Source organism: Giraffa tippelskirchi, chromosome 10, assembly GCF_054371585.1.
Source record: "Giraffa tippelskirchi isolate mGirTip1 chromosome 10, T2T-mGirTip1v1.2.pri, whole genome shotgun sequence".
In the NCBI taxonomy this organism is placed as follows: Eukaryota; Metazoa; Chordata; class Mammalia; order Artiodactyla; family Giraffidae; genus Giraffa; species Giraffa tippelskirchi.
The window spans coordinates 66,772,688-66,799,862 of record NC_137284.1 but is presented as its reverse complement, the minus strand read 5'-3'; the positions used below and the strand labels follow the sequence as shown (position 1 = coordinate 66,799,862).

Sequence of the window (27,175 nt, the reverse complement as noted above, 5' to 3'; positions counted from 1 at the left end):
GATGTTAAAAAAACCTTGCATTCCTGGGATAAAGCCCACTTGGTCATGATGTATGATCTTTTTAGTATGATGTTGGATTCTGTTTGCTAGAATTTTATTAAGGATTTTTGCATCTATGTTCATCAGTGATATTGGCCTGTAGTTTTCCTTTTTTGTGACATCTTTGTCTGGTTTTGGAATTAGGGTGATGGTGGCCTCATAGAATGAGTTTGGAAGTTTACCATCTTCTGCAATTTTCTGGAAGAGTTTGAGTAGGATAGGTGTTAGCTCTTCTCTAAATTTTTGGTAGAATTCCGCTGTGAAGCCGTCTGGTCCTGGGCTTTTGTTTGCTGGAAGATTTCTGATTACAGTTTCGATTTCCGTGCTTGTGATGGGTCTGTTAAGATCTTCTATTTCTTCCTGGTTCAGTTTTGGAAAGTTATACTTTTCTAAGAATTTGTCCATTTCTTCCAAGTTGTCCATTTTATTGGCATATAGCTGTTGGTAGTAGTCTCTTATGATCCTTTGTATTTCTGTGGAGTCTGTTGTGATCTCTCCATTTTCATTTCTAATTTTGTTGATCTGATTCTTCTCCCTTTGTTTCTTGATGAGTCTGGCTAATGGCTTGTCAATTTTGTTTATCTTCTCGAAAAACCAGCTTTTAGTTTTGTTGATTTTTGCTATGGTCTCTTTTGTTTCTTTTGCATTTATTTCTGCCCTAATTTTTAAGATTTCTTTCCTTCTACTGACCCTGGGGTTCTTCATTTCTTCCTTCTCTAGTTGCTTTAGGTGTAGAGTTAGTTAATTTATTTGATTTTTTTCTTGTTTCTTGAGGTACGCCTGTATTGCTATGAACCTTCCCCTTAGTATTGCTTTTACAGTGTCCCATAGGTTTGGGGTTGTCGTGTTTTCATTTTCATTCGTTTCTATGCATAATTTTATTTCTTTTTTGATTTCTTCTGTGATTTGTTGGTTATTCAGAAGCGTGTTGTTTAGCCTCCATATGTTGGAATTTTTTATAGTTTTTTTCCTGTAATTGAGGTCTAATCTTACTGCATTGTGGTCAGAGAAGATGGCTGGGATGATTTCAATTTTTTTGAATTTACCAAGGCTAGATTTATGGCCCAGGATGTGATCTATCCTGGAGAAAGTTCCATGTGCACTTGAGAAAAAGGTAAAATTGATTGTTTTGGGGTGGAAAGTCCTGTAAATATCAATTAAATCTAATTTGTCTATTGTATCATTTAAAGTTTGTGTTTCCTTGTTAGTTTTCTGTTTAGTTGATCTATCCATATGCGTGAGTGGAGTATTCAAGTCTCCCACTATTATTGTGTTATTGTTAATTTCCCCTTTCATACTTGTTAGTATTTGCCTTACATATTGTGGTGCTCCTATGTTGGGTGCATATATATTTATGATTGTTACGTCTTCTTGGATTGATCCTTTGATCTTTATGTAGTGTCCTTCTTTGTCCCTTTTCACATCCTTTATTTTAAAGTCTATTTTATCTGAAATGAGTACTGCGACTCCTGCTTTCTTTTGGTCTCCGTTTGCATGAAATATGTTTTTCCATCCCTTCACTTTCAGCCTGTGTGTGTCCCTAGTTTTGAGGTGGGTCTCTTGTAGACAGCATATATGGGGGTCTTGTTTTTGTATCCATTCAGCCAGCCTTTGTCTTTTGGTTGGGGCATTCAACCCATTTACATGTAAGGTAATTATTGATAAGTATGATCCCGTTGCCATTTACTTTGTTGTTTTGAGTTCGTGTTGAAACATCCTTTCTGTGTTTCCTGTTTAGAGAAGATCCTTTAGCATTTGTTGGAGAGCTGGTTTGGTGGTGCTGAATTCCCTCAGCTCTTGCTTGTCTGTAAAGCTTTTGAATTCTCCTTCATATCTGAATGAGATCCTTGCTGGGTACAGTAATCTGGGTTGTAGATTATTCTCTTTCATTACTTTAAGTATGTCCAGCCATTCCCTTCTAGCCTGAAGGGTTTCTATTGAAAGATCAGCTGTTATCCTTATGGGGATCCCCTTGTGTGTTATTTGTTGTTTTTCCCTTGCTGCTTTTAATATTTGTTCTTTGTGTTTGATCTTTGTTAATTTGATTAATATGTGTCTTGGGGTGTTTCGCCTTGGGTTTATCCTGTTTGGAACTCTCTGGGTTTCTTGGACTTCTGTGACTATTTCTTTCTTCATTTTAGGGAAATTTTCAACTATTATCTCCTCGAGTATTTTTTCATGGCCTTTCCTTTTATCTTCTTCTTCTGGGACTCCTATGATTCGAATGTTTGGGCGTTTCATATTGTCCCAGAGGTCCCTGAGGGTTTCCTCATTTCTTTTGATTCTTTTTTCTTTTTTCCCCTCTGCTTCGTTTATTTCCATCATTCTATCTTCTACCTCACTTATCCTATCTTCTGCCTCCGTTATTCTACTGTTGGTTCCCTCCAGAGTGTCTTTTATCTCCTTTATTTCATTATTCATTCTATATTGACTCCTTTTTATTTCTTCTAAGTCCTTGATAAACATTTCTTGCATCTTCTCAATCTTTGTCTCCAGGCTATTTATCTGTAACTCCATTTTGCTTTCAAGATTTTGGATCATTTTTATTATCAGTATTCTAAATTCTTTTTCAGATAGATTCCCTATCTCCTCCTCTTTTGTTTGGTTTTGTGGGCATTTCTCATTTTCCTTTACTTGCTGAGTATTTCTCTGCCTTTTCATCTTGTTTAGATTGCTGTGTTAGGCGTGGCCCTTCTGTATTCTGGTAGTATGAAGTTCCTCTTTATTGTGGAGGTTCCTCACTGTGGTTGGGGTTGGACAGGTGGGTTGTCAAGGCTTCCTGGTTGGGGGAGCTTGTGTCGGTGTTCTGGTGGGTGGAGCTGGATTTCTGCTCTCTAGAGTGCAATGGAGTAACCAGTATTAATTTTTGAGATGTCTATGGATTTGGTGTGCCTCTGGGCAGCCTGTATATTGATGTTCAGGGCTATGTTCCTGCGTTGCTGGAGAATTTGCGTGGTATGTCTTGCTCTGGAACTTATTGGCTCTTCGGTGGAGCTTGGTTTCAGTGTATATGTGGAGGCTATTGGATGGTCTCTTATTAATTAATGTTTCCCCTGGCTTTCAGTCTTATTCTTGCAGTAGCCTCAAGACTTCTCCTTCCATACAGCATCAATAATAAAACTTCTAGGTTAATGGTGAAAAGATTCTCCACAGTGAGGGATACCCATAAAGGTTCACTGAGTTACATGGAGAGATGAGGTGGGGGGGGGGGTTGAGGTGACCAGGAGGGGAAGAGGGGAATTCAAATGTGGAGAGAGCAGTCTAGCCAGTAAGCACTTCCCTCTGTGCTTTCCACAGTTTGGAACCCTCAGAGCGGTTCACAGAGATACATAGAGAGGGTGGAGGAAGGTAATAGAGGTGAGCATGAGTAGAAAGGGAGGAATCAAGAGGGGAGAGAGAGATCTGGGCAGTATCCTGTTCCTGAGGTGTTCTCCGGTACCCAGAACACCCTCAGAGATTCACAGAATTGGGTTGAGAAGAGAAGGAGGAGGGTGGGAGATAGAGGTTCCCTGGGGGAGAAGAAAGAGCATCAATAGGGGGAGAGAGTAATCAGGCCAGTGATCACACTCCTGAGTAAAAATGGGTCCTAAAGATTGGGTTCTTAAATGTACAAAATTGATATCAAATATGTAAAACAAAGATTAAAAATCTAGAGTAGAGGTTAGACTCTTATAAAACTTACAATATATAAAAAAAAAAGAAAAAAGGAAACAGTGTAAAAAGAAAAAAAAACTGTAAAACAGTAAAAAAAGAAACAGTAAAAAAAAAGTTAAACAGGAAAAAAACAGTAAAAAAAGAAAACTCAAAAGGTATAATATATATGTATGTAGTTTGCTTCAAAAATAGGGTTTTTTTTTTGCAAGTTAATAGTGGGTTATGAAAATGAAAGTTAAAGGTGTAATAGAGGACTTGAAGAAAAAGGAAAGAAGAGAAAAAAAAATATTTTAATTAAAAAAAAATTAAAAAAAAATAATAATAGTAAAAAAATATATATCCCGGACTTTCTCTGGAGCTGTTGTGAGCAGTGTGGGGTCTGCTCAGTTTCAGATAGATCCTTATTGCTGCTTATACTTTTCAAGATCCATAGGTCCTTTTCAATGCAGTCGGTATTAACTACAGGGATTTTAATCTGTTGGCCTGTCCCTTCCAAAGCGCTTCCCTATGTTTATTTGGCTTCTGTTTGGAGATCTCTTCAGTATCTAATTTCTGCCCTGCCACAAAGGGGTGGAGGTGGTCTCTTTAGGTTCGCTTGTTCAATCGTGCTGTGGGGAGGAAGGAACGCTGCAAACCTGGCGTGTGTGTGGTGAGCTCGCAGTGTCTCGGCCGCACTGGGTTCGCTCCCGCTCACGGCGTGTGTGCTTTCCCCGTCTACCCTGCTCAGGCTTCAGGTTACTCCGCCGGGGAGTGGGCCGGGGAGTGGGCCCTGAGATGCGTGCACTTCCCAGGTCTAAGCCGCTCAGGTTCAGGCTCCCGGTTACTCCACAAAGGCGCAGACTCCGTTTCGCCCACGGCTTGTGCCGTTCCCGGTAGGAGCTGCTCAGGCGGCCAGGAGTTTGGCGAGCGCGCTCTCCCCTGTTGGGGCGGTGCGGCTTATCACCTCCCTGGTCCCCGCCTCGGTTTACGGGCGCGCCCGGCTCCGGTGTGCTTTGTGTCGGTTCTGGGGAGTTGGTCTCTGGCTGCGACCCTCCCGGCGGCTGTCGACCCTCCGGGATCTCAGGCAGTCTTTGCTTAGAAACTGGGAGCCTGTTTGCAGTTTGGTAGGGGGTGCCCTCTCTGGGGCCGAGTTTGCCCCTTTCCGGCTCTGGCAGGCCCCGCCTGCCCGCTGTGTCCGGCGGGGGATGGGGCGGTCCGCAGCCGGCTAGCTCTCCTCTGGTATCGCTCAGTCCTTTGTTCTGTGAGCGGGCCGGCAGTGCCTTAGAGTTGGGCTTTTCGCGGGATAGTTCTCTCTCTCTGGCTGTCCCACAGTTTAGGTTACTATCTCACGTTAGCTCCCTCAGATTGCCCTCGGGGCACTCGGGCCCGGTCCTTACCCTAGGCAGTGCCGCCCGCTCCTCTCCGTTCAGCCCCCACTTGCTGGTGGCGGATGATGCGAGCGTCTGGGGTTCTTTGCTGGGAGTTGCTTTAGGCACATAATCTGTGGGTTTTATTTATTTTTTCCTCCCAGTTACGTTGCCCTCCGAGATAAGAAATCTTCCCCCACACCCGCCGGTGAGAGGGTTTCCTGGTGCTTGGAAATTTCTCCTCTTTTACGACTCCCTCCCTGGGACGGGTCTCCGTCCCTAACTCTTTTGTCTCTCTTTTTATCTTTTATAGTTTCTCCTACCTCTTTTGAAGATAATGTGCTGTCTTTGTGGAAGCCTGACGTCCTCTGCCAGCCTTCAGAAGTAGTTTTGTGAAGTTTGGTCAGCGTTCAGATGTTCTTTAGATAAAATTGTGGAGGAGAGAGTGGTCTCCCCGTCCTATTCCTCCGCCATCTTAGCCCTGCCCTCGGGTGTGTCTTTTCCAATCATACTTTTCTCTGGATACAAGCCCAAGAGTGGATTTTCTAGACCATACAGGATGTTTGTCTTTAGGTTCTTAAGGAACCTCCATGCTGTTCTTCACGTGATTGTAAGTAATTTAGGTTTTCAGCAGCAGTGTAGGAAGGTTCCCTTTTTCCCCGGCCCTTCCTAGCATTTGCTCTTTGTAGACTTTTTGATGATGGTCATTTTGACAGGTGAGAGGTGATACCTCAGTGTAGATGTGTAGACTTGATTTGCTTTTTTTTTTTTTTTTTGGTATTTTTTTTATTTGTTTGTTTCTGTGTTTCTTTTTTTTTGTCTATGCTAGTTCTTTGTTGCTGCGTGCAGGCTTTCTCTAGTTGTGGCGTGCGGGCTTCTCATTGCTGTGGCTTCTCTTGTTGTGGAGCATGGGTTCTAGGTGCTCAGGCTTCAGTAGTTGAACATCTCATGAGCTCCAGTTGTGGTGCACAGGCTTAGTTGCTTCCTGGCATGTGGGATCTTCCCAGACCAGGAATCGAACTTGTGCAAGGCACACTCTTAACCTCTGAACCACCAGGGAAGTCCTTAATTTGCTTTTCTCTAACAATAGGCTATAGGGAGAAACTTTGTAGGTGCTTTCTTTCTTTTAAAGAGCATGAGTAAAATTTCCCTGTTGAAATTGACTTTTTGAAAGCCTGCCCTGTTTTGAATTGTTATTCGATTATGTACCCTAGGCCACTGTCTTAAAGCAGGAGTCACTTACAGCCCTACAGGCCTATTGAGTTTTTAGTGTCCCTGAGCACATCGATTTCAATTTGCTGTTACTAGAAATGGCCACAAGGCGGCAGCATGTATTCTTTCCAAACTGGTTATTGGGGCACCAGAGCCTTAGAGAAAGCCCTGTTCCTGGGTTGTAAATGACAGTGGAATGTAACAGAAAAAAGACTCAAAAGTTGTGTCTCATTATTTCCTGCCTGTGTTCTTCACTCCTACCTGGACAAATCCCAAACCCTTCAAACCTGCCCTGCCTTTGGTGCTGTCACCTTTAAGTTGGGCACCTCAAAGGAAGGAAACTGCAGGTAGGAAGCCTACCAACAGGAGCTATGGAGACCTGATAACTTTTCAGTGCTCTTCCAGCCCCAAGGGTCCACCATCCTTTGGGTGCAATAGGTATACCTGGGGGGGACTGGCCCCTAGCCTGGACACTGTGCTTTCATCCAAGGGGACAAACATTACAGGTCCAACATGGGCTCATTTGCTGGCGCATTGCTGTCACCTCCCTCAGCATCATGGACAGTCCAGTTGGGGGACCCAGGTTGCTCAGTCTTCAGGGTGTAACAGCAGCTAGGGTCACCAAGCCCTACGGGGAATATAGGAGAGAACTCATTTTACTTGTAAAATTAGTACTTCTTTTCTGTTGGAGTGTAGTTGCTTCCCAGGGTTGAGTTTGTTGTAGGTAGACAGCAACTAGATGCAGATATACATAGATGAGTATCTAGTCTTTTGAGGATGCTTTGCCCTGCTGGGGTGACTTCCCTGGTGGCTCAGAGGTTAAAGCGTCTGCCTCCAATGCGGGAGACCTGGGTTCGATCCCTGGGTCGGGAAGATCCCCTGGAGAAGGAAATGGCAAACCACTCCAGTATTCTTGCCTGGAGAATCCCATGGATGGAGGAGCCTGGTAGGTTACAGTCCACGGGGTCGCAAAGAGTCGGACACGACTGAGCGACTTCCCTTTGCCCTGCTGGGGTATGAGAGTGTTGAGAAGGGTTTTCTGTATACTATACATAGCTCCTTGTTGATGCTCTTTTTTGAGATATTTGAGTGTGTATATGTTAATAGAAGATGAGATGGCGGGAAGGCATCACCAGTGCAGTGGACGTGAACTTGGGCAAATTTCAGGAGATGGTAAGGGACAGGGAGGCCAGGTGTGCTGCAGTACATGGGGTCACAAAGAGTCAGACATGACTGGGTGACTGAACAATAACATTGTTATCTCCAAAGCTTCCCTGGTGGCTCAGTGGTAAAGAGTCCGACTGCCAATGCAGGACCCACAGGTTCAATCCCTGAGTCAGGAAGATCCCCTGGAGAAGGAAATGACAACCCACTCCAGTGTTCTTGCCTGGGAAATCCCATGGACAGAGGAGCCCGATGGGCTACATGAGGTCTCAAGACTGAGACACCACTTAGCTATTAAATCACCACCACCACGTTAATCCCAATATCCTGATTTAAGCCTACCCCTGCTCTTCCCCTAACAAAATCCTAGGTGCACTTTCCAAGATTGTGACTCTTTGTCTTCTGTAAATGAATTAATTCCTTTGTCTCCATTTTTAGATTCCATCTAAAAGTGATACTGTATGATATTTGTCTTTCTCTATCAGATGTACTTCACCTAGAATGATCATCAGTAAGTCCTTCTATGTTCCTGCAAATGGTATTAGTTTATTCATTGAGATGGCTGAGTAACATTCCCTTGTACATAAGTACATCTTTTTCCATTCATCTCTGGAAGGACATAGGGTTGCCTTCATGTCTTGGCTATTGTAAATAGTGCTACAGTGAACATTGGGTTGGTTTGTTTTTTCCAGTTACCTGGGGCATTTTTCCAGTTATACTGAAACCCCAACAAAGAGTGGGGTTTGTTTTTTCCAGTTATACTTTTCTCCAGATGTACACCCAAGAGGGGGATGTCCGGACCATAATATATCTGTGTCTTTAGGGTTTCAAGGAAACTCCATGCTGTTCTCTACAGAGGCTGTTAGCAATTTTTATTTTCAGCAGCAGTGCAGAACGGTTCCCTTTTCTGCAGCCCCTTTCCAGCACTTACTGTTTGCAGACTTTTTGATGATAGCCATTCTGACGGATGAGAGGTGATACTTCTGTGGAGATATGATTTGCTTTGTCTGACAGTGGGCACTGGTAAGGATCTTTGTCGGTGCTTTTTTTCTTTTAAGAGTGTGAGTAAAATTTACCTGTTGAAATGGGCTTCTTGAATGCCTGCCCTGTTTCAAATTGTTACGTGATTGTGTCTCGAGGGCAGGAGACATTTACAGCCCCAGAGGCCTTGTGAATTTTAAGAGCCCTTGACCCGTTTTTAAAATTGCTGTTACTGGAAATGGCCACGAGGGGGCAGCACCTCTTCTTTCCCCAGCTCTGGTTATTGGGGCACCAGAGTCGTAGAGAAAATTGTATCCTGGGTTGTAAATGAGAGTGGAATGTGCCAGAACAATGACCCAAGGGCTTGTGTCTCATTACTTCTTGCCCATCATTCTTCACCCGCACCCCTGGACAAATCCCACACTCTTCAATTCTGCCCTTCCAACGGTGCTGTCATCTTTAAGTCAGGCACCTCTAAGGATGGAATCTGGAGTAAGAACCCCACCACTGGGAGCCCTAGAGACCAGATGACTTTTCAAAGCTCTTCCAGCCCAAAAGGTCCACCCTCCTTTGGGTGCCCTCAGCTTGGTGTGGCTGTGGAGGGCCGGCCTGGGTCCCGAGATTGTGCTTTCACCCAGAGGGGACAAACACTGCAGGTCCTCGGGGGACTCGCTTGTTGGCATATCCGAGGACCGTCCAGCCTTTCACCCAAGGCTGATCAGACTCCAGGGATGTGGCAGCAGCCCGGCTCACAGAGGCCCGAGGGGACTATAGGAGGCAATTCACTTAATTTGTCAAATTAAAATTTTTATTTGAAATATAGTTGTTTTCCAATGTTGAGTTTGTTGTAGGTGTACAGCAACTTGATAAGATAGATAAATATCTCATCTTTTGGGGATGTTTTTCCCCTGTAGGGTATAGAGTGTTGAGTAGGGTTCCCTGTGCTGTAATGTAAGCCCTTGTTGATGCTCTTAGAGATATGAGTGTGTATATATGTTAATCCCAAAGTCCTGATTAAACCCTCTCCACCCCACCCCTGATCTTTCCCCTTCAGTAACCCTGAGTAGTATTTCCAAGACTGTGTCTTTATCTTCTGTGAGTGAGTTTTTTTGTATCAATTTTTAGATTCCATCTATAACTGATACCCTATGACCTTTGTCTTCCTGTGTCTGATGTACTTCATCTAGAATGATCATTGGTAGGTCCGTCTGTGTTCCTTCAAATGGCATTAGTTCATTCATTGGGAGGGCTGAGTAACATTCTCTTGTATATGTGTGTGTGTGTGTATATATATATATATATACACACACACACATACATACGTACCACATCCTCTTTATCCATTCATCTCTGAAAGGATATTATGGTTGCCTTCCTGTGCTGGCTGGTGTAAATAGTGCTGCAGTGAATGTTGGGGTGCATATGTCTTTTCCAGTCATACTTTGCTCCAAATGTACACCCAAGAGTGGGATTTCCGGATCATATTGTACTTGTGTCTGGGTTTTAAGGAATCTCCATGCTGTTCTCCAGGGAGGCTGTTAGCACTTTGTTTTCAGCAGCGTTGTAGGAGGGCTGCCTTTTCTCCAGAGCCTCTCTAGCACTTACTCTTTGTAGCCTTTTTGGTGATGGCCATTCTGATGGCTCAGAGTTGATGGTGATGCCTCTGTGTAGATTCGGTTGTACTTCTCTTAGTGGGCACTGGTAAGGATTTTTGTAGCTGTTTTTTTTTTTTTTTCTTTTAAAGAGTGTGATTAACATTTACCTATTGAAATTGGCTTGTTTAAAGCATGTGCTGTTTCTAAGTGTTATTTGGTTATGTACCCCAGGCCATGACTGCCGGTAGAAGATGTTTAGAGCCCTGCAGGCCTTCTGAGTTTAATGTGCCCCTGAGCACTGGTCTTAAAGTCACTGTTGCTGGAAACAGCCAGAATGTGACAGCACTTCTTCCCTATCTCTGGTTATTGCTGCACCAGAGTCTTAGAGGTTGAGTTGTGAATGAGTGTGGAATGTGCCAGAACAAACACACACAGGCTTGTGTCTCATTACTTCTTGCCCCTCATTTTTCACCCCCAGTACCTGACAAAACCCCAAACCTTCCATTCTTCCCTTCAGAGAGTGCTGTTATTAAGTTGGACACCTCTAAGGAAGGAATCTGGAGGTAGGAACCCTACCACCAGGAGCCCTGGAGACCAGATATCTTTTCAAAGCTCCTCCAGCCCAAGGGTTCACCATCCTCTGGGCACCTTAGGCGTGGTGTAGCTGTGGAGGGTCGATCTGGGTCCCGAGATTGCACTTTCATCCAGAGGGGACAAACACTACAGGTCCTGCAGGGCAGCGCTTAGTTGCTCAGTCATGTAGGATTCTGCGACCCCCATGGACTGTAGCCCGCCAGGCTCCTCTGTCCCTGGGGATTCTCCAGTCAAGGATCCTAGAGTGAGTTGTCATGCCATCCTCCAGGGGATCTTCCTGACCCAGGGATTGAACACAGGTCTTCTTCATTGCAGGTAGATTCTTTACCATCTGAGCCACCAGGGAAGCCCTGGAATACTGGAGTGGGTAGGCTATCCCTTCTCCAGGACATTGTCCAAACCCAGGAATCCAGTAGGGGTCTCCTGCATTGCAGGTAGATTCTTTACCAGCTGAGCCACCAGGAAAGCCCCCACTACAGGTCCTATGGGGGCTCAGTTGCTGGCATATCCTTCTCAGACCCAGGACAATCCATCCTTGCACCCAAGGCTGCTCAGCCTCCAGGATGTGGCAGCAGCCCAGGTCACCGAGCCCTGAGGTGAATATAGGCAGCAGTTCATTTTATTTATCGCATTAATGTTTACTTTCTACTGAAGTATAGTTCCTTTCCAGTGTTGATTTGGTTGTAGGGTGCAGCAACTTGAAGAGGTATACAGTGATGAATATCTGGCCTTTTGGGGATGCTTTGCCTCTCGTGTACGCCGAAGGGTTAACTAGGTTTCCCTGTGCTGTACTGTAGTCCCTTGTTGATGCTCGTTTTTAAGATACTTGAGTGTGTATATATTAATCCCAACATCATGATCAAACCCTGCCTTCGCTCTTTCCCCTTCAGTAATCCTGAGTGGCCCTTCCAAGACTGTGAGTCTCTCTGTAAATGAATTTTTTTGTATTCCATCTATAAGTGGAATTCCATCTATAAGTTTTTAGATTCCATCTATAAGTGATACTGTATGATATTTGTTTTCCTGTATCTGACATAATTCACCTAGAATGATCATTGTTAGGTCATTCTGTGTTTATATCCCTGTGTAAATATCCCAGACCATGTGGCATCTGTGTCTTCAGGTTTTTAAGGAAACTCCATGCTGTTCTCCACAGTGGATGTTAGCAGCTTACGTTTTCAGCAGCACTGAGGAGAGTTCCCTTTCTCCAGGCCCGCTCCAGCACATACTGTTTTTAGACTTTTTGATGATTTCCTTACTGACAGGTGAGAGGTGATCCCTCAGTATAGATCTGATTTGCATTCCTCTAATGATGGACAATGTTGAGGATCTTTGTTAGGTCCTTTTTTCTTTTAAACAGTGAGTAAAGTTACCTGTTGAAATTGGCTTCTTAAAAGCCTACCCTGTTTTGAATTGTTATTCTATTATGTACCCCAGGCCATTTCTTGAAGGAAGGAGTCTTACAGTCCCGCAGACCTTGTGAGTTTTAAGTGCCCCTGTGCACCTGTTTTAAAGTTGCTGTTACTCAAAATGGCCACAAGGAGGCAGCATTTCTTCATTCCCAACTCTGCTTATTGGGGCACCATAGACTTACAGAAAGTACTGTTCTGAGTTCTAAATGAGAGTGGAATGTGCCAGAACAAACACCCAAGGGTTTGTGTATCATTACTTCTTGCCCATTTCCCTTCACCAGCCAACTCCCCACCCCAGACAAATCCCAAGCTCTCAAATCTGTTCTGCTGAGGTTTCTGTATTTGAGAAATGCAAATTAATTCAAGGAGGTATCACCTCCCACCTGTCAGAATGGCCATCATGTAAAGTTGCCATCAGTAAATGCTATAGAGACTGTGGAGAAATGGGAACCCTCCACACTGTTTATGGAAATATAATTTGGTACAACCGTTGAGGAGTGCATTATGGAAGCTGCTTAAAAAACTAAAAATAGAACTACCATATGATCTACAATCCCACTGCTGGGATCCCACTCCTAATTCGAAAAAGATTCATGCATGCCTGTGTTCTTTGTGGTGGTGTTTACAATCACCAAGACCTGGATGTAATCTAAGTGTCGATGTAATTGACAGAGGAATGGACAAAGAAGATGTGGTACATATATACAAGGGAATATTACTCAGCCATTAATAAGAATGAAGCAATGTCATTTGCAGCAACAGCGATGGACCTGGAGATTAGTATAATAAGTGAAGTAAGTCAGAGAAGGAGAAATACCATATGATGGTGCTTACATGTGGAATCTAAAAGAAAGATACAAATGAACTATTTACAAAACAGATATAGACTCACAAGAGCACAAAGTTGGTTACCAGGGGGAAAGGGGTTGGGAAGTGGATTGGGAGTTTGGGATTGACATGTACACACTTCTACAGATAATCCACAAGGCTTGCTGTATAGCACAGGGAACTTGGCTTAATATTCTGTAACAGTATAAATGGGAAAAGAAGTTGAAAGCCAATGGATACTTGTATAGGTACAGGGAATCACTTTGCTGCACACTTATAGCTAACACATCATTGTTAATCAACTGTACTCCAATATAAAATCTGTTGCAAACAACTTGAAGAAAAATTTCAAGATCCCATAGTAACATAGAACAGGGCAATTCACCATTTTAATTAAAGCAAATTAGAAATCCAGTGGGAGGCTCCTGTTGTAAATTACAATCTATTCATTTCCACTCCTCTCTTGCTAATTTTTTCCAATGATGGGTTTTAAAAGCTAGCAACATATGAGCTAATAAGCTTAAAGAGTAGAATACTGAGGTAGCAAATGCATTTCAAACAATTGTAATTATCTTTGGCAGACAGAGTGTAGTTTTATTATTACAGTGGTTTATATGGCAAAATATAAAAATATATTTTATGCAAGTCAGTGGCTCACACTCATTTACTGTTATTAAATCTTGGAAGCTTGACATAGATTATTTTGGAGTGCTAATTGTATAATTCACAGACTAACATTAAAAGATTGAGTTTTGTGTCAAAATACACTATGTTAAATGATATGAGAAGAGAGCTAAAGCCTAGTAGTAAAAAGGTGTATTTTACTTCCATGGAGTTTGCCGTCTCTGAGATGAAGTTATACTACACTCATATTGACAGGAGTTCCTCTATTTCATTTTTAATAGTTTCTCCTGTATAATTAAAAACTGAGTGACCCAAAAGTAGCACTTCCTAAGGGATATAAATATTTCTAAAACTTTCTTTGACCGCTTAAAAATTCTTACTAGTTTCTTTCTCCCTAGAAATTCCAAAATTTACTAGAATTTCCTTCATTTTAGGATGACATTGCATAGAGTAATAATGACACACTATAACAAAGGCCTACAAAAATCACTCCACTTTAGTATTATACATGTATCTGTTTGTCAATAATTCATGTCTTTCCAGAACTTCTTAATCCTGGCACAGAAGTTTTTTTCATTAATCAGATCTTCAGGCAACTTTGTGCTAACATTAGACATCTTCAGCATAATATACGCCAATATAAATTAGGTGATATGGCTGAAATAATTAAAGTGATAAGAACTTCTTATGGATCTGTATTTATCAAAAGGTACTGTACCCTCTGAACAGTATCATCAAGCAGTGTCCTAAAGAATGAATTAGTGTATGGGAAAGGTGTATTGCATTAAGTCTTCCCTGTTCTGAAAATGATTGAAGATGAACACATACTATGACCCAACAATTCCTACAGAACTATAACTAATTTCTAGCTATATACCCAAAAGAAATACATATGTAAGTCCACCAAAAGACTCATACTAAAATGTTCACAACAGCAGTATTCATGATGAGAAAAATTTACAACTCTATACACACCCATCAATAGTAGAATGGATATGTAAATGGTGGTATATTTATATAATAAAGCACAGCAGTAACAATGAGCAAATTGTGATGGATCTCACAAACATAAATTAGTGAATGAAACCAAACAGAAACTGCATGTGTTTCTACTCCATGCATAACATGAGGAGGGTTACTGAGATTCTGAGAATGCTTTGTCGCTTGATTTAAAGGTTGCTTACATGGGTATTTAATCAGATTGTGAAAATTCAGCTCTCTGTGCACTTATGATATGTCATCATTTTGCATATATATTATTCTTCAGTATATAATTGAAGAAAGTGGCAGAAATAGACTGAAGATACAGGTCAGAGGAAATTGTGTGCATTATTGCCACACCAGAGCAGATTGGTTGGCTGTCTCACCTCCACAACTTTGGGAAGAAATAGGAGCCAAGCCTTGGACTTCAAGTTCTTCAAAATTTTGAATACCTAGATAACAAGACCTATGTCTGTTTATATTTTCTTTTAATAGTACCAAGTGCTTAGTAAACCTCTTTATGATGATAATGACAAGAGTTATCGTAGTTGGTGTTAATTCAGTATTGTCATTTAAGATAAAGGGAATCATGACAGACGAGCTGCTTTAAACATAGTTTACATTTGATATCATTAAGCAACACATAGCCTATACTCAGTAACATCCACTCGGAAAATAACACTATTAGCACAAATGTATAAATAGACTCTTGAGAATCCCTTGGATTGCAAGGAGATCCAACCAGTGCATCCTAAAGGAGATCAGTCCTGGGAGTTCATTGGAAGGACTGATGTTGAAGCTGAAACTCCAATACTTTGGCCATCTGATGCGAAGAGCTGACTCATTTGAAAAGACCCTGATGCTGGGAAAGATTGAGGGCAGGAGAAGGGGACAACAGAGGATGAGATGGTTGGATGGCATCACCAACTCAATGGACATGAGTTTGGGTAAACTCTAGGAGTTGGTGATGGACAGGGAGGCCTGGCATGCTGCAGTTCATGGGCTCGCAAAGTGTTGGACACGACTGAGCAACTGAACTGAACTGAACTGAATATACGTCTTACCAATATCGTGTATGACTGGCATACCTAAAAACAATGCTTAACTGGCTTAAACATAAAATGGTGATCTGGCTGGCTATTCTTTACGGGTAAGGGTATAAACTACCAACCTGTGCTTTGCAGGTGACTGTTATTTGAAGGACTGGTCTTCCTGGAGCCTGTGTCAGCTGACCTGTGTGAATGGCGAGGACCTCGGTTTTGGTGGAATACAGGTCCGTTCCAGAGCGGTGATTATACAAGAACTAGAGAACCAACATCTGTGCCCAGAGCAGAAGCTGGAAACGAAATCATGTGATGGTGAGTGTGACCATTCATAACACCTGTTTATTTTAGTGTTGTGTTCATAAGCAAAAGAAAAAGTATAAATTTTTCTGTTAGATAAGGAAATTTGCTAAGATCTCACTTTTAAAAAGTTGAGAATTAGGTTAAGGGTATGATTCTGAATTCTAAAGATTTGAAGAGTCTTGCCACCCTTCATAAGTCAGGTATGAAATACTTAAAAGTATCTCTAAGTTTTATGAGTTAAAGAAAGCTAAGATCATTTGGAGAATGTTATTTGTACATACCTATAACAATCCTGATCCAATGTGAACCTAAAAATATCCTCAATTTATTTAAATTGAAAGAAAAATTACAAAGAAATAGCAAAATGAGACATTTTACTATATTCTCAGAAATTGATAAAGTATTGGTAAGGATTGGTCTGAATTTTACATACAGAATATATAAAAATATATGTTTATATGTCTGTGTGTATATGTATATACACACAGAGCCATACATCCAGTATAAGCAATACATTACATTTACAAAAACCACAAAGCATTATTGTTACCTAGCAGAGAATGTCTTGCTCAACAAAAAACCTTCTCATTCTTGCTTATGTTCTGAAGTAATTAAGGAGCATGATATATATTAGCAAATAAGGGCCAAAAATAACATCTATATTACTGAAAAGTTGAGGAAAGCTTAGAATGTTGGAGAACAGTGCTTAGAATAAAAGCCACCTGAGCTAGATGACTTAACCCAGGAATTATTGAATTATCCACCTTATTGATTACATTTTCTCAAATTTACCAACCATATTCTGGGGACAGGGTAAGTAAAGAAGGAGGAATAGGACCGCAGTTACAATAAATGAGTTAATTCCCAAGAAAAGAAAGAGAACTGTTTACCCCATAATGACAATTGGGAATCAGCAACAACAATTGCAAAGAAATTCTCTCATGCATCCACAGAACTAAAAACTGAAAGCTACATTTCTAGAGCATTACATATCAAATGTTATGCAGGGTGCAGCAGAAAAGTATTACAAGGGAATTTAAAGCCTTACATGCTTATACAGGAGAGAGAAAAGTATAATATAAGCTTGACTTTCAACTCAATTTTCAAAAAAAGGAAAGAAAAGGGAGATAGAATATAAGCAATACAGATAAATACAAATTCAGTGAGATAGAAAATAACCAAGATAATCAATAAAACCAATAGCTTGTTTTTTGATCAAAGTAGACCACCTCATGGAAAACTCAATGAAACAAAAAAAAAGAGGACAAAGTTATAATACTGATAGTGTTTAAAAACTATAATTTCTGTGAATACATTTTGCTAATAAATGTAAAAACTTTACAACTATTTAGAATGTTATTTATCGAGAGTAATGGAGAAGCAAACCATAGATTCTGTAACTATTAAAACCCAAGTGTATCAGATAGGCTCACACATGCACACACACTAAAACCTAAATGGCTTTAATTATGAGTCGTACTAAAAATTTAAACAGACAACTCCCAGTTACGTGAAATCTTAAGAAATGAAACAAAGTTGGGTAGGAAAAAAATGAGAAATATCTCCCCAGTACAACACCAAAATCACAAACAAAAATGGTAAAGAATAAAAATACTTTCAAATCAAAATTTAAATCTTCTACATAGTGAAACAGGAGGAGGACATGGCAACCCACTCTATTAGTCTTGCCTGGAGAATCCCATGGACAGAGGAGCCTGGTGGGCTGCAGTCCATGGGGTCGCAAAGAGTCGGACGCGACTGAGAATGTGCACATAGTAAAACAGATCATAAACAAGGTTACCAGACAAGCCACAGACATAGAAAATATATTTGAAGTCAATTTGAAGGAATTAGTGTCTAGAACAACTATCCTAAAACTTTTCAGCATTCCAAGACAATTTCACAGTTGTAAAATTGTCAAGGACCCCAAATGGCTTTTCTTTGATGTATACATATCAAACTTTTGCACCCTGAAAAATGACAACTGTTTAGTTTTTAAATATTTGGCAACTTATTTAAAATAATCACAAATCAATTATATGTTATCATATTTCCCGAAAAATAACTACTTTCCAAAGCAAAAAGAAAGCAACTTTAATGACAGGCGTGGTCTTGTTTTACACTTTTTCACGTCTCTGTAACATCTGGCTTTAACAGAAGACAGCTGGACTCTCTTACCTGCCTCTGCATTCAGTCTGTTGCCATCTTAGTTTAGTTTCTGTATATGAAGGAAGTCTGAGCTTACTTACCCAGGTGTGTAGTTAGAGGGGAAAATCCTCACACACATACTCTGAGGGAATGCCAAAGGCATCCCTGGTCCCTGGACCATCATCTGAGAACTGTTATTCTAGAATAAAAAATTCCCACAACTCAGGAAAGGCATAGATTTCAGTAGAAGGGTTGCGGAGAACCAAAAGATATACATAAGCAGTCCACAAGAGGAAATCTGAATGCTGCAAAACATTTTCCTTACTGTTTGATAGCTTTGGTAATAGCTGCAAGTCAAAATGACAAGATAGCTTTCCACACCGGCAAGACAGACAAGAAATTTAAATCTGGAACTTATAAATGTTTGTGAGGGTTTAGAGTAATAGTAACTCTTATTCACTGCTGCGGGGTATGTAAACTGTCACCATTTAAAGAAAAAAATGAGCTGTGTTTAGTAAAGTTTCAGCTGTCCCTACAGTAATGCCCAGAAATTTCCTTCTAAATATTTATCTTAAAGAAGCACTAGGAGGCTTGCACAAGGCTGACCACTGAGGCAGTGTTGTAACAGCGTAAATTGAACATGACCTAAAAGCCCACCCATAGAGGAAATAAATTGTAGTAGTTAGTATCATGGAATTCTATGTAGCAGTTAAAATTAATTGACTGTGTCTGTATTAAAAAAATCACAAAGAAATATTTCATCTATAATATTGACTACTAAGTTTCAAAAAGATATATGTATCATGTGAATATAATGCTTTTTAAATTTTAAAACTGCCTAAAAATAATTCTGTAAATCATTTATGGATTACATATATTTATATTATAGTTAAATTCAAAGAATGAAAAGCCTGTCACAGAAATGCTTGTATCTACTTCAAAATAGTGCATATTGCAGGACAGACACGGAGGGAGATCAAGAAGGAATATAATAGGACACCAAGTTTGTTAGTTTTTTTTTACTCATCAACAAACAAAACTCAAGCTAATATGACTAAATGGTAATATTTGTTAAAATTGAATGATGGGTACTTGAATATATTTTTTCAGTTATTCTCTGTCCTTATTTGTATGTTTGATATAATGCTTTAAATAAAACAAATTTAAATTGAAAATCTAGGTTCACATCTAATAGCATGGTAGCTGACTTGGAAAATTAGTTGGCATTTAGGCACACATCTGGAATTTTGTAACATCTATATGGCAACTTCAGGATAGTAACTCCACATTTGAATCATTCAGGATGGACTTCTTATCCCTTTTCAATTGTTTATAAATATTTCATTAATACCTGTCTCCATGCTTGTTCCCCCGGCCTGCAGAATGCCTCTGTTAATGTGTATTGTGCCCCCGCAGATGGACAGTGTTACGAGTATAAATGGATGGCCAGTGCTTGGAAGGGCTCTTCCCGAACAGTCTGGTGTCAAAGATCAGATGGTGTAAATGTAACAGGTAAACCTTCCATTCCTCTTTGTTCTTTGAAAGTCTTCCTATAACACACGTGTAATTGGTTAAACAAAATAATTAAGAAAACAGAGATATTCTTTCAGTATTCCACATGTGGTTGAGTTCACGACACCTGAGCTGTGTACCTGATGACCAGTGATAAATTATTTTACTTTTAAATATTTCAATTAAATTCCCCCTCACCCAGCCATTTTAGATATTACTGTCTAATTCTAATAAATTACTATAAGTAAATCTCAGATTGTTTTCTTAAAAATCTTATATACTAATAACTTACTACATGCTAAAAAGTCAGTATTTTGTTGACTACATCTGTTTCTGTGCCTTAGAGGCAATATATGCAGTCTAAAAATATTGCCACGAGAACATGATTATACAAATCCAAATATTTTGCTTAAATTCAGAAATCTATGACTTGTAGTTTTTTTAATTAACTAAGATACAAGACCTATTGGTAAAACTCAAGCTCAGAGCATCTGAGTAGTCACTGTACCTACTCTGTCCCCACTCAAACCTTATTATACATTGAAAGGAGACATCCAAATGAAGAGCTTTTTTTTAAATTCCCTTTGACCCAAACATACCCCATAGAATTAATCTACAGTTACTAAAAGTTTCCTTATCTGAGTCCAGTAAATGCAAGGGATCCCAAAGACCCTTGAAGAGGGAAGAAAATTGGCTCCAGAGATAGAGTGAGCCACCCTGCAAAAATTTCCTATCAAGGAACTAAGGTCAGAACAAGAACCTCAGCGTCAAGCCCGTGGACCCAGAGATGGGTCCCTAGTGTTTCAAACAATGTATTTGTGGAGATCTGTCCACAGGACTCCCCATAGTGTAGCCTGAGGGTTGCATGTTAACTATTCAGAGGACCTGCTGACTTGCTGCCATTGTTTTGACCCTCTGGCAGAGAAAAAGGTAGTGTGCCTTTTGGTGCCTCTGAGTAATATCCATTTGTAAATTTAATTGTAACATCTACAGTAAGATGACAGGTTCAGGGATCAATATGCTTTTTGGAAAGCATACATTTTTATATTGAATTTTAAATTACTTGGATTTACTGAAACCTAATTATGCATTTCCAGCCTATGAAAGCTAGAGCAGGATGTCAAACTGTATTCTTGTGAACATCAGATTTTATACAGGAGCAATCTGGGTTAAGAAACACTTGATAATAGCAACTCTCAGTGGATACATCTGTAATAAAGAAAAGACACCTACCAGGAAACCCTTTGCTCTCTGACAGTGTCATTTTCTGGAAAAAAAAATCCAAGCAAGTCACTCTCAGAGGCAACAGGGGGAGAGAGAGCTCTGGGGAGAGGAGCACAGGCTTTCTGAACCTGAAGACATTCGAGAGGTGGTCCTTCCCAGGTGGCACTAGTGGTAAGGAACCCGCCTGCCAATGCAAGAGATGTAGGAGGCGCAGGTTCAATCCCTGGGTCAGGGAGATTCCTTGGAGGAGGGCATGGCAACCCACTCCAGTATTATTCCTGCCTGGAGAATCCCCATGGACAGAGGAGTCTGGCGTTCTGCAGTCCACGGGGTCACGGAGAGTCGGACACAGCTGAAGTGAATTAGCGTGCACAGACACCACTCAGCTCAGGTGTTGAAAATGGATGTCTACCTTCTTCTTTAAACTAATCAGGAGTTTTACAGCTTTCCCAGCGAATCCTGTTAGTTTTCAGTGTTTTGGGTTTTTTTCCCCCAAATATGGATGCAAATAATCGTTGTCTGACTTTTATTCTACACATTACAAGTTCTTTTCACACTGAAATTGGGGCTATTCCCCAATATAAAGGTAAGTCAAATTTTAAAGGACTTACCTGTAGAAATCATATTTTCAATTTCTTTTCCATATGGTAGAGTATCCCATGTATTTATCACCATCTAAAGCTGTTTTATAGCAAAAAATATTGTGTAAATGATTTGTGATAAAACACTATATGCATTCTTCTCCTATCTTTTAGGACAGATGAGATTGTTTATGGGAAATAGACAAGCATGTAAAGTATATTACCTACCTTGATCGATTGTTCTAATTTTATGAATAGTTGTCCTTACAGGAAACTCACAATGTTTTCCTTTGTCTTCATGTGTTATCCAATGCTAATAACTTCAGTACAACCATGTCACTCCAGCTGCCTTGCAATGACTAACCGCTTTTCCATAACAATTTTTCTGTGAATATTTTGTTTATAATGTTAAGTGATAAGGCAAGGAATTGACACCTTTAATTAGATTCCAGAGGATCATCAGTTCCATAAATAAAGGAAAAATTTTGCTTTGCCAAAATTCTGTGAAATTGATCAAGTATGGCTTGAAACTATGAGTTCTTTACATGCTACCAGTTCTGTTTCTTAATGACATCTAGTCTCATCTTGAAAACTTCATTGTAACAACTGTGGCATACCTGGTACTAAACTTGAGAAGAAGTAGGAAATAAGAGGAGTCACTGGAGAACTTCAGTGTCAAGTTAAAACAATAGTGCAGACATACCACGTAGAAGCTGCATTTGTTTTCTTATATATCAAAAAAAAAAAAAAATCCTGCATTAGTGATTTTTCTCCAAAAGAAATATGTATTATTAAAAAATCCATTTACAAGGTTGTCACATAAATCAAAAAGGTATCCTAAGTTGAAGACTGTTTATTTGAAAAACAAGGAAAGAATTTTAACTTTAAAAGAAAATTAAATTTGCTTTTTAATGTTGGACTTGGTCTCAGAAACTATGACATTAGCTTGCAGAAAATTAGTGTTTTCAAAGTATCAGCTATAAAATCATCTAATCAACAGGTACTTACTTACTGAGCACCTGCTGGGGTGGCAGGTACTGTGTCCTCTGAATGAGAAGGGTCTCAAGTTCCTAAATAAAGTGGTCAAGGTTAACCAGGTGATCCAGTCAGCTGCCCTCAAAAGTCTGTGGGACTCCCAAGGCAGTTCAGGATTCAAAGACCAGTCTACAACAATGGTGTATTTTTTTTTTTTTTATCACTGCAAGAGATGCTACTTGTCAAAATATGATTTTCTGTTCTGCAGGGGGCTGCTTGGTGGTGCGCCAGCCTGATGCTGACAGGTCTTGTAACCCACCGTGTAGTCAACCCCACTCACACTGTAGCGAGGTATGTGTGAATTCATTAGAGTAGACAAGCCAGCTTCATTGTTTGTCACTACACTGCTTCTGGTACAACCCATCCCCCCCTGAAAAATGTCTTGAGGCATAAAAATTCTATTTTGGGACTTCTTCTTTTATCAATATAAATAATTCTGAATGCACTTCCTTCTACCATTAGAATAAATTTGTATAAGGTACCAAAAAAGTGTGTTATTTTTTACATAGTGGTGACAGAAATTACATGGAGTAAATTCCCAGAACAGTACTTCTTTAAAGCCTGCCCTACCGGTCAGGTGTGGTATACTTACAAAGATCACCTTGCATGTACAGTGTAAGTCTTGTTCTCCTGCAGACAAGGACATGCAGTTGTGAAGAAGGGTACACTGAAGTCATGTCTTCCAATGGTACACTTGAGCAGTGCACACTTATCCCCGTGATGGTGATACCCACTGTGGAGGACAAAAGAGGAGACGTGAAAACCAGTCGGGCAGTGCATCCAACCCAGCCCTCCAGTAACCCAGTGGGACGGGGAAGGACCTGGTTTCTGCAGCCGTTTGGGCCAGGTGAAGTGACCAGACGGTGCTGGTGTGGGATTCCTCGGCTGTATATTTAACCAATAATGAGCAAGCATTTTCTTAAGAGAGAATTATTTCATCTGTAGTCATTTCTTTTGATACTGTCTTATGTTCCTACAATTTTTACAATTATTATGAAAAAGGCAATCATACTCAAAATTCAGAGATATGAATCTACTCTCTTCTGAGAAAAATTCTAAGATTGATAAATTTCAGTCGTAAATTTAGAATTATTTTCACACTGATTAAAGCAATCTAACTGAAAATATTAGGGGGAAAGTGTGTTGTCATGCAGAACTAGAACTCAAAACTATGAAAAGACATTCAAGAATTTTCCATTTGACCACAGATTGTTAAATATTTGAACCCTAAATAGGAAGGTCAATAATGCAGGGGACGTTTGGCAGCCAGACCAATTTCTATCAGCGCTTGGAGCTGGCACACTCAAATACTCAGAATTTGTACTAGGACCAGATACGTGGGGACAGGCGTGGAGCCTTCCCATCTCGATCGGACAGTCTAAACTTGGAGACTGACCAGACCCATGTCATTAAACAGACAGCTCATAATGTATCTAGTAATGGACTTGAAGCCTGGAGGCTGATCACATTCTATCCTCACTCTGCACATTCGACCTCCTCAGTTGATTCAGCCATATACTCATCCCCGGAACTAAGCCGGTGCTGGAAGATGTGCTACGAGAGCTGTATGTAACTCAGCTCATGCCACTTCTCCTCACACCCTAGACGGATTACCACTTCATGACCAAAGGAAATTGCCAGACAAAGCAAAGCGTAAACTACTTCCTAACTCCATTAGAAACTTGAGAAAGGAAGGAAAGAATTTGCATAGCTAGCACAACTGTATTTTTAATGCATGGAGTCAAAAACACGAATCACTGTTGGGATTTTTTTAAAGTATTTTCACTGTTTGGGTGATTCGTATATAACCACCTCATCCCTGACTTTATTAGAATTTGATCTGAAGATAAAATTTATTTTGTAAAGCTGACCTGTCTGTGTGAGCATGGGAAGGTCTTCTTCTCAGTGTCCAAGATGGCAAACCAAGAAATGGCCATTTGCAATCTTGACCTTGACCAAGAATCCAAGCAGATCCCCTCATATCAAAACTGCTTTTTAAGGATAACATATTATCATTGTCATTTTTCATTTTATACTTTTCCTAAAATGAACATTTTAATATATTAAAAAGGTATACATTATAAAAACATACAATTAGACCTTGCTCTTATTTTCTGAAAAACCCAAAAATATTTGTTGAACTTCTCTCAGAACAGATAAACTTAACAGCAGAAAAGTTCTTTTGATTTTGAACTCACTCAATTTTTTTAAATATTTAGAATTGAAAAAAAGAATATCTAGAATATTAACTTGGTTTATTTCCAGCATATGAATGAACTCCTAAGTTGATCCAGCTCTAGGCAAAAATAATAATCATCATCATCATAGTACTGATTTGCTTTTGATGTCTTTCAAATGTTGGATAAACCAGAGCCTCTGTGAGTCTCTGTGGGGTCAGTTTGCCCAATCTATAATTTCAATATTAAAATTAATGTTTAGCTGGTTGGGTATAACAGAAAATATATGTTGGTGTGAGGAACAAGTTAGGCAAAATCATTAATACTATCATCCATTTGAAGTTTATTCAGAATATAAAACAGAAGTTCAAAGAGAATGAGACCAGAAAACCAAATTTTAAAAGTTCCTGTCATAAAACTAGAAAAAAAGTTCCTGTCTTGTCTGATTCCATAAATAGAAAAGATAGAAAAAAAGTTATTTCGAGATTCTTTCATGTGTTAATCAAACTTGGTTATTTTTACAAATGATATTGTCAAATTAATTTTAAAGCACACTCTAAAGTATAAACTAGATAAAGGATTATTAATTCCAAAAATGTTAAATATATTTACTTTCAATTCATCTGAAAAAAATATTTAAATGACAAAACTTACGTTGAGATATCTGTCAGCATCAAAAAAGTTGTAGGAATTTCTTGAAATTGCATTGTTTTCTTCTTTTCTCACAATTGCCATTCTGAAGATAGAATGAAAATCAGAAGAAAAGATTTCTCTAGCATAACACATATGTTGAGTTTAAAGTAAAATCCATATAGGAAGTAGCAGAAATTTAGACATATTAACTTGAAATCTGAACTCGAATTGCAACATTATTTATCGTTTTTCAATTCAATTTTCATTGATAATTCATCTTTAATGAAACAGCATTTAACACATAATAGCAGCTTTGCATTAATCATTAACTCTGCCTAAGCAATAATTCACTTTGAGTTTTGAAAGAACTTGATCATATGTGACTGGTCGTTGGTCATAGTTAAAGACTGTAATATGTATAGCAGACTAATGTAAATTAATGACCAATATCTATTCTTCTTAGATGGGAGACTAAAGACCTGGGTTTACGGCGTAGCAGCTGGGGCATTCGTGTTACTTATCTTCATTGTCTCCATGGTCTATCTAGCTTGGTGAGTGCTTAAATATCTAAAAATCTAAGGAGATCTATTTCAGAGGAAATACTTTCAATTGGCCATAACCAGGAACAGCAATCTAATGTCTCAAATTATTCCACATTTATTTAGGGTTCATCTGAGTTTCTGAATAAGCATAGCCGATAGTCTAAAAACCACTGAATCTGAACCATTTAATTTCTGAATATGAGCCAGAACTGCCCCAGGTCATCTTCTCAAATTTTTCCCCTTGGTTATGTAAGCACCATATATTACTTTGTACACTTATGGTGAACTGTACATTTTTTATTAAGTTACTACTGAGGAAGAGATTATGATAATACCTAATTCAACTGTCTTTTGAAACATAAGTTGTGTTATTTATAAAAGTTTGTGGACAAATATAAACGACTATACTATAGCATTATTCCATTATTTGTATCAGAGAAATTATATCTAGTTAATTTATCTTTTACAGGATAATAACATACTTGAAGGGTTCTGGTTCATGCTTATTCAGAGCATAAAACTGAGAAATTCAAAAACCAGAAAATCAAATTTGGGGGTTGAATTTAGAAAGTGTAGGCAATTAAGCAATTTTTAGGTTTATCAATGTTTCAGTTTTTTTCATTTAAAGCAATAAAAATTACATTGAAGATTTTCTTTCTCACAGTTTTATTGATTTTTTCTAACAGCAAGAAGCCAAAGAAACCTCAAAGAAGGCAAAACAACCGGCTGAAACCATTGACCTTAGCCTATGATGGAGATGCTGACATGTAAGTCGTAACTTACCCTGCAGCTTCCAAGTTCAGCTTTCTGCCTTTGCTGTAGATATCCAGAGGCCACAAAGCTATTCAAACTGTGCGGATTAAACTACAGTGTTACTTCTTAAAAGATCATCATTAAGGAAGGAGTGAAAATCACAGTGCCATTGGATATACCAAGACAGTACCACTTACATCGAAACCATCAGCCCTGAGAATTCTGGGAGATTTAGTTGATACATGATGCATTCTGAGAGTTTTATGTGATCTTTTCTGAAATCTACCAACTGATAATTCACTTTCATCTCTAAAAACATGATGGTGGGACTGACCAGTTTAGGATGCCTGATGCAAGCCTCTGTCTGCAGTGTTAACCCCTAGTAACATTTTCGCATGAAGAGTTCACACCAAAATCTCTACACTACTATATTCAAACATAACAACATGCCTACTCAATTGAATGATACACATTATTATGTCAGATTATATACTTGTTAATAAGCAATTTTAATGGTGGCTAAAAATAAGCTCTAAATTGAGCAGAAAACGCATTGAATAAATTCAGCATCTTGGTGATTGATAATAGTTTCACTGAGCTGCATTTCAGAGGCAAAGACCCTTTTGTAAGACTTCTTGTCTCTCTCCGAAGTATGAATGCTGGACATGTACTAGTACCTTACAAGAGTCCTCAAGTTCGGTATTTTACAATGGTTATTATCTGGAAAACTAATTTGCTTGTGTTAATACAGTACATTTCTACTTTCCCTAATTTTCAAACTGGTTGCCTGCATC

At 39.5% G+C, this 27,175-nt stretch overlaps 1 protein-coding gene across 3 annotated transcripts in view; it reads left to right on the top strand.

Annotated features, from left to right (window-relative positions):
- THSD7A (thrombospondin type 1 domain containing 7A) overlaps positions 1 to 26,963 on the top strand; it is a 461,702-nt gene extending 434,739 nt beyond the window's left edge. For 2 of the 3 annotated variants that reach the window (XM_081535377.1, XM_081535378.1), the window contains 6 exons: positions 15,615 to 15,788; positions 19,341 to 19,436; positions 22,485 to 22,567; positions 22,913 to 23,123; positions 25,550 to 25,637; positions 26,315 to 26,963. In XM_081535377.1, coding sequence (XP_081391503.1) covers positions 15,615 to 15,788; positions 19,341 to 19,436; positions 22,485 to 22,567; positions 22,913 to 23,123; positions 25,550 to 25,637; positions 26,315 to 26,399 — 737 coding nt within the window. In that variant the 3' untranslated portion in view covers positions 26,400 to 26,963. The remainder of the gene's footprint in view (positions 1 to 15,614; positions 15,789 to 19,340; positions 19,437 to 22,484; positions 22,568 to 22,912; positions 23,124 to 25,549; positions 25,638 to 26,314) is intronic. The other variant, XM_081535379.1, reaches the window with a different exon arrangement.
- Positions 26,964 to 27,175: the final 212 nt, after the last annotated feature.